Source organism: Coregonus clupeaformis, unplaced genomic scaffold (assembly GCF_020615455.1).
Source record: "Coregonus clupeaformis isolate EN_2021a unplaced genomic scaffold, ASM2061545v1 scaf5995, whole genome shotgun sequence".
Lineage (NCBI taxonomy): Eukaryota > Metazoa > Chordata > Actinopteri > Salmoniformes > Salmonidae > Coregonus > Coregonus clupeaformis.
In genome coordinates this window covers 1-8,953 of record NW_025539449.1, presented here as the reverse complement: position 1 = coordinate 8,953, position 8,953 = coordinate 1, and the positions used below count along the sequence as shown (strand labels likewise).

General features: G+C 70.9%; 3 protein-coding genes across 3 annotated transcripts; 2 read left to right on the top strand and 1 right to left on the bottom strand.

The window, feature by feature from the left end:
* The first annotated feature begins 271 nt into the window (after window positions 1–271).
* LOC123490964 (spidroin-2-like) lies at window positions 272–2,098 on the top strand. Its single transcript, XM_045220777.1, has 2 exons — window positions 272–757; window positions 806–2,098. The coding sequence occupies exons 1-2, from the start codon at window positions 272–274 to the stop codon at window positions 2,096–2,098; spliced, it is 1,779 nt and encodes a 592-aa protein (XP_045076712.1).
* A 1,640-nt stretch (window positions 2,099–3,738) lies between these two features.
* LOC123490963 (spidroin-1-like) lies at window positions 3,739–6,650 on the top strand. Its single transcript, XM_045220776.1, has 4 exons — window positions 3,739–4,137; window positions 4,474–4,884; window positions 5,228–5,679; window positions 5,732–6,650. Exons 1-4 carry the CDS (start codon window positions 3,739–3,741, stop codon window positions 6,648–6,650), a joined length of 2,181 nt encoding a protein of 726 aa, XP_045076711.1.
* Window positions 6,651–8,222: 1,572 nt separating this feature from the next.
* LOC123490965 (keratin-associated protein 4-6-like) lies at window positions 8,223–8,945 on the bottom strand. The gene has a single exon (XM_045220778.1). It carries the CDS (start codon window positions 8,943–8,945, stop codon window positions 8,223–8,225), a length of 723 nt encoding a protein of 240 aa, XP_045076713.1.
* Between the last annotated feature and the right edge of the window lie 8 nt (window positions 8,946–8,953).

The following is an 8,953-nucleotide window of genomic DNA, read 5'->3' as shown; positions in this document are numbered from 1 at the left end:
TGGCAGCAGCAGGCCCGGCACAGCAGGCCGGCAGCGCAGGCCTGGCACTGAGGCCTGGCAGTGCAGATCTGGCAGCGCAGGCCTGGCAGCAGAGGCCTGGCACTGCAGGTGCCTGGCAGCGCAGGGCCTGGCAGCAGCAGCCCTGGCAGCAGTCAGGCCTTGGCAGCAGACGGCCTGGCAGCGCAGGGCCTGGCAGTGCAGGCCTGGGCAGCAGCAGGCCTGGCAGTGCAGCAGGCCTGGCATTGCAGGCCTGGCAGTGCGAGGCTCTGGCATGCAGGCCCTGGCAGTGCAAGATCTGGGCAGCGCAGGCCTGGCAGCAGCAGGCCTGGCAGCAGCAGGCCTTGGCAGCAGCAGGCCTGGCAGCGCAGGCCTGGCAGCGTATGTCTGGCAGCGCAGGCCTGGCAGCAGCAGGCCTGGCAAGAGCGCAGGGCCTGGCAGCAGCAGGCCTGGCAGCAGCAGGGCCTCGAGCAGCAGCAGGCCCCGCAGTGCAGGCCTGGCAGCAGCAGGTCTGGCAGCAGCAGGCCTGGCAGCAGCAGGCCTAGGCAACAGTGCAGGCCTGGCAGCAGCATGGCCTGGCAGCGCAGGCCTGGCAGCGCAGGCCTGGCAGCGACAGGCCTTGCAGCGCAGGCCTGGTAGGCAGGCCTGGGCGGCAGGCCTGGCAGCGCAGGCCTGGGCAGCGCAGGCCTGCCAGTGCAGGCCTGGCAGCGCAGGCCTGGCCCGCAGGTCTGAGCAGCCCGAGGCCGCGCAGCATAAGCAGGCCCAGCAGCAGCAGGCCTAGCAGCAGCAGGTCCTGGGCACGCAGCAGGCCTCAGCAGCAGGCCTGGCAGCAGCAGGCCTGGCAGCAGCAGGCCGGCAGCGCAGGCCTGGCAGCAGCAGGCCTGGCAGCAGCAGGCCCGGCAGCAGGCCTAGCAGCAGTGCAGGCCTAGCAGCAGCAGGCTGGCAGCAGCAGGCCCGGGCAGCAGCAGGCCTGCAGCAGGACCCGGGGCAGCAGCAGGCCTGGCAGCGCAGGCCTGGCAGCAGCAGGCTGGGCAGCGCAGGCTGGCGGCGCAGTGCAGGCCGGCAGCAGCAGGCCGGCGAGCAGCAGGCCAAGGCCAGCAGGCTCAGGTGGCAGCAGGGGCAGCGGCCCAGCCAGCAGCCGGCAGCAGGGCGGCGCGCAGGTGGACAGCAGGCTGCAGCAGGTGGCAGTGCAGCAGTGGCCTTGCAGCAGGGCTGGCAGTGCAGGCCTGGCAGATGCAGGCCCGGCAGCGCAAGGCCTCAGTGCAGGTGGCAGCAGCAGTGCCTGCAGCAGTCAGGCCCAGCAACAGCAGGCCATGAGCAGTTAGAGCTGGCAGCAGCAGGCCGTGGCAGGCCTGGCAGCGCAGGCCTGGCAGCAGCAGGCCTGGCAGCGCAGGCCCGGCAGCAGCAGGTCTGGCAGCGCAGAGCCTGGCAGAGCAGGCTGGCAGCGCAGGCCTGCAGCAGCAGGTCAGGTCCCGCAGCAGTGCAGGCCTGGCAGCAGCAGGCCTGGCAGCGCAGGCCTGGCAGCGCAGGCCTGGCAGCAGTGCTGTCAGGCCTGGCAGCAGCAGCCGGCCAGTGGCAGCAGCAGGCCCAGAGCAGCCTGGCAGCAGCGGCCTGGCAGTGCAGGCCTGGCAGTGCAGGGCCTGGCAGCAGCAGGACCCGCAGCGCAGGTCTGGTAGCGCAGGCTGGCAGCGCAGGGCCTGGCAGCAGCAGGAATGGCAGCAGGCCCGGAGCGCAGGCTGGCAGCGTAAGGCCTGGCAGCGCAGGCCTGGCAGCAGCAGGCCTGGCAGCAGCAGGCCTGGCAGCAGTATTCCAGTGCGGTGCAGGCCTGGCAGCAGCAAGGCCCGGCAGCAGTCAGGGCCCGAGCGGCAGCAGGCCTGGCAGCAGCAGGCCTGGCAGCAGCAGCCGGCAGTGCGTAGACCGGCAGCAGCAGGCCTGGCAGCGCAGGCCTGGCAGCAGCAGGCCCGCAGCGGCCATGGGCAGTCCGGCGGCCCGGCAGTGCAGGCCTGGCGGGGCAGCAGGCCTGGCAGCAGCGGCTCCAGTGCAGGCTTGCCGAGAGGTCTGGGCAGATGTGTCTCAGGCACTACAGGCAGGCATCTGGTAAGCCGCCTGGCAGCAGCAGGCCTGGGCAGCAGCGGTGCCCAAGCAGTGCAGGCCTGGCAGTGCAGCCTGGCAGCAGTACATGTGGCGCAGGGGTACCCAGCAGGCGCACAGCAGACTGCAGTGCAGGCCCGGCAGCAGGCAGGCCTGGCAGAAAGTGCAGGCCTGAAGAGCGCAGCAGGCCTGGCAGCGAGCAGCTGGCCTCAGCCTGGCAGCAGTGGGCCTGGCATGTAGCAGGCCTGGGGAGCCAGTGGCATGTGCGCAGGCCTGGCAGCAGCACTAGGCAAAGCGCAGGCCTGGCAGCAGCAGGCTCTGGGCAGTGCGAGGCCTGGCAGCGTAGACCTGGCAGCGGCAGGTCCACAGTGGCAGCAGCAGGCCTGGTCCAGCAGTGCAGGCCTGGCACCAGCAGGCCTGGCAGCCTGGGCAGCGCAGGCCTGGCAGCGCAGGCCTGGCAGCCCAGGCCTGGCAGCAGCAGGCCTGCAGCGCAGGCCTGGCAGCGCAGCCCTACAAAGAAATAGCAGCAGCAGGCCTGGCAAGTGCAGCCAGCAGGTGGTTCAGCAGCAGGCTGGCAGCGCAGGCCTGGCAGCATGCAGGCCTGGCAGCGCAGGCCTGGCAGCAGCAGTCCTGGCAGATATCCAGCAAGAAAGATATTCTGGCAGGGTGATATCATAAGGCAGTCTCAGCGCACACGCAGGCCTGGCAGCAGCAGGCGCCTGGAGCGCAGGCCTGGCCCTGCAGCGCAGGCCTAGCCAGCAGCAGAGGCAAGAAAGCGCAGAGCCTGGGCAGCAGCAGCTGGAGCAGCAGGCCTGGTAGCAGCAGGTCCAGCAGCGCAGGCCTGGCAGCAGCAGGCCTCAGCAGCAGCAGGCCCGGCAGCGCAGGCCTGGCAGCGCAGGACCGGCAGCAGCAGCAGCCTGGCAGCAGCCGGCCTGGCAGGCAGGCCTAGGCAGCAACAGGCCCGGCAGTCCGCAGTTGGCAGCAGCAGGCCTGGCAGCGCAGGCCTGGCAGTGCAGGCCTGGCAAGGCCTGGGCAGCAGCAGGCCTGGCAGCAGCAGCCTCCAGCGGAGGCCCAGCCACCAGCCCAGCGCAGGACCTGGCAGACGGGCCTGGCAAAGACCAGGACCGCAGCGAAGGATACCTGGCAGCAGCAGGTCCGGCAGCAGCAGGTCCAATGCCAGTGCAGGCCTGGCAGCGCAGGATTCCTGGCAGCAGCAGCCCCGCAGCAGCAGGCCTGGACAGCGTAGTCATTGGGCAGCGCAGGCCACGGTAGTGCAGCCTGAGCAGCGCAGGACTGGCAGCAGCAGGCCACACAGCGTACGCACAAGGCCTGGGCAGTGCAGGCTGGCAGCCCAGGCCTGGCAGTGCAGGCCTGGCATTGGCAGCGCAGGCCTGGCAGCAGCAGGCCTGGCAGCGCAGGCCTGGCAGCAGCATACTGTATGGCGCAGTGCAGGTCTCGCAGCAGGCCTGGAGCAGAGAAAACTTGCACAAAGATAGCGAGCAGCAGGCCCAGCAGCAGCAGGTCTGGCGCAGCAGGCTCTGGCAGTGCAGGCTGGCAGCAGCGAGGCCTGGATGCAGCAGTGGTCCAGCAGCAGGCCAGCAACAGCAGGCCCCAGCAGAAATTTACAGGCCTGGCGTGCAGGCCTGGCAGATGCAGGCCTGGCAGCAGGCCTTGGCAGTGCAGGCCTGCGCAGCAGGCCCACAGCGCAGGCCGGGCAGCGCAGGCCTGGCAGCGCAGTGGCCTCAGCGCAGGCTCCATCCTGCAGGCTCTGGCGAAGCCCAGGGCCGGGCCACAGCAGCAGGTCTTGGCAGCAGCGGCCTAGGGGCAGCAGCAGGCCTGGCAGCAGCAGGTCCTGGCAGCAGCAGGCCTGGCAGCAGCGAAGCCTGGCAGCAGCAGGCCTGGCAGCGCAGGGCCTGGCAGCAGCAGGTCCAGGGCAGCAGCAGGCCTGGGCAGCAGCAGTGGCCTGCAAGCAGCAGCAGACCCCACAGCAGCAGGCCTAGCAGCAGCAGGCCTGGCAGCAGCAGGCCCAGCACAGGCCTGGCAGCGCAGGCCTGGCAGTAGCAGGCTGGCAGCGCAGGCTCTTTGCAGCAGCAGGCCTTGGCAGCGCAGGCCTGGCAGCAGCAGGCTACAGTGCAGCAGCTCTGGCAGCAGGGTCCTGGCAGCAGCAGGCCTGGGCAGCGCAGGCCTGGCAGTGCAGGCCTGGCAGCGCAGGCCTGGCAGCAGCAGGCCTGGGCAGCAGGGCCTGGCAGCAGCAGGCTCTGGCGCAGCAGGCCTGGCAGCGCAGGCTCACAGCAGGCCTAAGAGTGCAGTCAGGCCTGGGCAGCAAAGCAGGCCTGGCAGCGCAGGCCTGCAGCGCAGGGCTCCTGGCAGCATGCGGGCTGGTAGCAGCAGTGGCCGGCAGCAGCAGGCCTGGGCAGCGCAGGCCTGGGCAGCGCAGGCCTGAGCAGCAGCAGGCCTGAGCAGGCGCAGGCTGGCAGCAGCAGCCAACGGCAGGAAAAGAGCACTGGCAGGCAGCAAGGCCTGGCAGCGCAGGCCTGGCAGCAGCAGGCTCCGGCAGCGCAGGCCTGGCAGCGCAGGTCCAAGCAGTGCAGTGTCCTGGGGCAGCGCAGGCCTGGCAGCAGCAGGCCTGGCAGCAGCAGGACCTGGCAGCAGGCTATGCAGGTCTGGCAGCGCAGGTCTGGCAGCGCAGGCCTGGCACCCAGGCCTGGCAGCGGCAGGCCTGGGCAGCGCAGTGTGGCCCGGCAGCGCAGGCCTGGCAGCGCAGGCCTGGCAGCAGCAGGCCTAGAGCAGCAGCAGGTCTGTTAGCAGTAGGTGGCAGCAGCAGGCCCGGCAGCGCAGGCCTGGAGTAGCAGGCCTGGCAGCAGCAGCAAGTAGCAGGCCTGGCAGCGGCAGGCCTGGCAGCGCAGGCCAGGCAGCGCAGGCCTGGCAGCGCAGGCCTGGCAGCAGCGGGCTGCAGCAGCAGGCCTGCGCAGCCCCGACGCAGGCCTGGCAGCGCAGGCCTGGCAGCTCCAGGCCTGGCAGCCTAGGGCCTGGGCAGCAGCATGGCAGCCAGTAGCAGGCCTGGCAGCAGAGTCGCGAGCAGGCCTGGCAGCAGGCCTTAAGCAGCGCAGGCCCGGCAAGCGCAGGCCTGGTACAGCAGCAGGCCTGGCAGCGCAGGCCCGAGCAGTGCAGGCTCCGGCAGTGCAGGCCTGGCAGCAGTGGTAACAGGCAGTATATCTGGCAGCAGCAGGCCTTTGCAGCGCAGGCCTGGCAGCGCAGGCCTGGCAGCAGCAGGCCTTGGAGCAGCAGTGGCCCGGGGTCAGCAGCAGGCCTGGCAGGCAGCAGGTGGCAGCGTGCGGGGCAGCAGCATGCAGCACAGCGCAGCAATGCAGGCCTGGGTCAGCAGCAGGCCTTGCAGCAGCAGGCCAAAAGTGCAGGCCTGGGCAGCAGCAGGCCTGGCAGTGCAGGCCTCAGACAGCAGCAGGGTCTGGCAGTGCAGGCCTGTGCAGTCAGAAACAGGCCTGGCAGTGCAGGCCTGAGAGCAGTCAGCAGGCTGCAGCAGCAGGCCCGGCAGCGCAGGCCTGGCAGCAGTCGCAGGCCATGGCAGTGCAGGTCTGGTGCAGGTCTGGCAGTAACCAGGCCTGGTAGCGGGCAGGCCTGGCAGCAGAGGTCGGCAGCGCAGGCCTGGCAGCGCAGGCCTGGCAGCAGCAGGCCTCCATAGCAGGGGCCTGGCATGCAGCAGGCCTGGCAGCAGCAGGCCCGGTAAAGCGCAGGCCTGGCAGCAGCAGGCCTGGCAGCGCAGGCCTGCGCAGCAGCAGGCCCAAGTATTGGCAGCGCAGGCCTGGCAGCGCAGGCCTGGCAGCAGTAGGCCTGGCAGCAGCAGGCCTGGCAGCGCAGGCCTGGTGGCAGTTAGCAAAGAGGCCTGGCAGCAGCAACGCCTGCAGCGCAGGCCTGGCAGCAGCAGAGCCTGGCAAGTAGCAGCAGGCCTGGCAGTGCAGGCCTGGCAGCGCAGGCCTGGCAGCAGCAGGCCTGGCAGCAGCGGCCTGGGCAGCAGCAGGTCCTGGCGCGCAGGCCTGGCAGCGCAGGCCTGGGCATGCAGGCCTGGCAGCCCAGGCCTGGCAGCAGCAGGCCTGGCAGAAACGCAGGGTCTGGCAGCGCAGCTCTGGCAGCAGCAGGTCCTGGCAGCGCAGGCCTGGCAGCAGCAGGCCCGGAGCAGGCCTGGCAGCGCGGTGGCAGCAGCAGGCCTAGCAGCGCAGGCCTGGCAGCGGGAGGTGGCACAGCAGGCCTGGCAGCAGCAGGCCTGGCAGCAGCAGGCCTGCAGCAGCGCAGGGCCTGGCAGCAGCAGGCCTGGCAGCAGGCCCACACAGGCGTGGCAGCGCAGGCCTGGCAGCGCACACTACGGGCTGGCAGCGCAGGCCTGGCAGGTCCAGCAGCAGTGGCTGGCAGTGCAGGCCGCAGCAGCAGGCCCGGCAGCAGCAGGCCTGAGCAGAAGCAGGCCTGGCAGTGCAGGTGGCAGCAGCAGGCCTGGCAGCGCAGGCCTGGCAGCGCAGGCTGGCAGCGCAGTCCGGCAGGCCAGGGCCTAGCATGAATCGAAGCGAGCAGCAGGCTAAGAGGCATGTATGCAGGCCTGGTCAGCAGCAGGCCTTGGCAGCGCAGGCTAGGCAGCAGCACGACCTGGCAGCAGTGCAGGCCTGGCAGCAGCAGGCCCGAGCAGCAGCAGGCCGGCAACGCAAGTGGCCGGACAGCAGGCCTGGCAGCAGCAGGCCTGGCAGTCAGCAGGCCTGGCAGCAGCAGGCCCTGGCAGCAGCAGGCCTGGCAGCGCAGGGCTGGCAGCAGCAGGCCGGCAGCCGCAGGCCTGGCAAGCAGGCCTGGCAGCAGTATATTCGGCAAGTATATCTGGCGAGCGCAGGCCTGGGTAGTGCAGGCCAGGCAGAGCAGCAGGCCAGGCAGGACAGCAGGCCTGGCAGCAAAGCTCCCCGGCAGTGCAGGCCTGGCAGCGCAGGCCTCAGCGCAGGCCTGGCAGCGGCAGGGCCAGCAGAGAAAGAGGCCTGGCAGCAGCAGGCCTCAGTAACAGCAGGCCTGGCAGCGCAGGCCTGGCGCAGTGCAGGCCTGGCAGCAGCAGGCCTGGCAGTGCAGCCCAGGTACAGCAGCAGGCCTGGCAGGTGCAGGCCTGGCAGTGCAGGCCTGGCAGCGCAGGCCTGGTGCAGACAGGTCCTGGCAGGCCAGAGGCCGCAGCAGCAGGCTAGCAGCAGCAGGCCCAGAACAGCGGCTGCAGCAGCAGGTACCAAGCAGCAGGCCTGCATGCAGCAGGCCTGGCAGCAGCAGGCCTGGCAGCAGCAGGCCTGGCAGCAGCAGGCCTGGCAGTGCAGGTTTGAGTATTCAGCAGCAGCAGGCCTGCAGCAACGGCAGGCCTGGCAGCAGCAGGCCTGGCAGTGCAAGAGGCCTGGCAGCAGCAGGCCTGGCAGCACAGGCTGGCAGCGCAGGACACCTGGCAGCGCAGGCCTGGCGAGCAGCAGGCGGCAGCATACGCAGGCCTGGCAGCGCAGGCCTGGCAGCGCATGCCTGGCAGCAGCAGGCCTGGCAGCAGCAGGCCTGGCAAGTGCCAGGCTCTGGACAGCGCAAGGCAGGCCTGAGCAGTGCAGGGCCTGGCGGCGCAGGACTGGCGAGCGCAGGCCTGGCAGCAGCAGGCCGCTGGCAGTGCAGGCCCAGTGGCAGTGCAGGCCTGGCAGCGCAGGCTGGTAGCGAGCGGGTTGGCAGCAGCAGGCCTGGCAGCTGCAGGCCTGGCGGAAAGTGCAGGGCCTTGGCAGCGCAGGCCTGGCAGGCAGGCCTGGCAGCGTGCAGGCCTGGCAGTGCAGGCCGGCAGGGCCTGGCATGCAGCAGGCCTGGCAGCAGAGGCTGGCAGCAGCAGGACCTGTCAGCGCAGGCCTGGCAGCGCAGGCCTGGGCAGTGCAGTGGGCTGGCAGTGCAGGTAACGGCTGCAGCAGCAGGCCGGGCAGCGCAGGTCTGGCAGTAGCAGGCCTGGCAGCGCAGGCCTTGGCAGCAGCAGGCCTGGGGGAGCAGTGTAGGCCTGGAAGTCAGGCCTGCACAGGTCTGGCAAAGTGCAGTCAGGCCTGGCAAAGCGCAGGCCTGGCAGTGCAGGCCTGGCAGCAGCAGGCCTAGCAGCAGCAGGCCGGCAGGCAGCAGTGGGCCTGGCAGCAGCAGCCTCGCGCGCAGGCCTGGCGAGCCAGAGGCCGGCAGCAGCAGGCCGGCAGCGCAGGCCCCAGCAGCAGGCCTGGCAGCGTGTCAGCAGCAAGGCAGCTGGTCAGCAGCAGCGGCCCGAGCAGCAGCAGCCCCGGCAGCGCAGGCCCGGCAGTGCAGGCCTGGCAGCAGCAGATCTGGCAGCGCAGGCCTGGCATAGCAGCATCGTGGCGCGTAGGTCTGGTGCAGCAGCAGGCCTTGGCAGCATGCAGCCCTAGCGAGTCAGCAGGTCTGGTGCAGCGCAGGCCCGGCAGTGCAGGCCTGAGCAGCGCAGCCTGGCAGCGCAGGTCCGGCAGCGACAGCAGGCCTGGCAGCAGCGCTGGCAGCAAGCAGGCCCGGCAGCAGCAGGCCTCCAGTGCAGGCCCGGCAGGCAGGTTGGCAGCGCAGGCCCGGCAGCAAAGCAGGCCTGGCAGCGCAGGCTCTGGCAGCAGCAGGCCTGGCAGCGCGCAGGCCTGGCAGAGCAGGCCTGGCGCGCAGGCCGCATAGTGCAGGCCTGGGCAGCAGCAGGCCTGGCACCGCAGGCCTGGCAGTGCAGGCCTGGCAGCAGCAGGCTCTGGTGTGCTGTAGGTTTGGTCAGCGTAGGTTTGGCAGCAGCAGGCTCTTGGTAGTGCAGGCCTGGTAGCAGTTGGTTTTGCCTGCATTTGAAAAG

What these genes read in the sequence shown, in the direction of transcription:
- LOC123490964 (XM_045220777.1), top strand. Translation starts at nt 272, where the DNA reads ATGCAGGCCCTGGCAGTGCAAGATCTGGGCAGCGCAGGCCTGGCAGCA. An exon ending in AGGCCGCGCAGCATAAGCAG is followed by an intron (nt 758 to 805) that starts GCCCAGCAGCAG and finishes GGCACGCAGCAG; the next exon opens with GCCTCAGCAGCAGGCCTGGC.
- LOC123490963 (XM_045220776.1), top strand. Translation starts at nt 3,739, where the DNA reads ATGCAGGCCTGGCAGCAGGCCTTGGCAGTGCAGGCCTGCGCAGCAGGC. An exon ending in GCACAGGCCTGGCAGCGCAG is followed by an intron (nt 4,138 to 4,473) that starts GCCTGGCAGTAG and finishes GCGGGCTGGTAG; the next exon opens with CAGCAGTGGCCGGCAGCAGC. An exon ending in CGCAGGCCATGGCAGTGCAG is followed by an intron (nt 5,680 to 5,731) that starts GTCTGGTGCAGG and finishes CAGGCCTGGCAG; the next exon opens with CAGAGGTCGGCAGCGCAGGC.
- LOC123490965 (XM_045220778.1), bottom strand. Translation starts at nt 8,945, where the DNA reads ATGCAGGCAAAACCAACTGCTACCAGGCCTGCACTACCAAGAGCCTGC.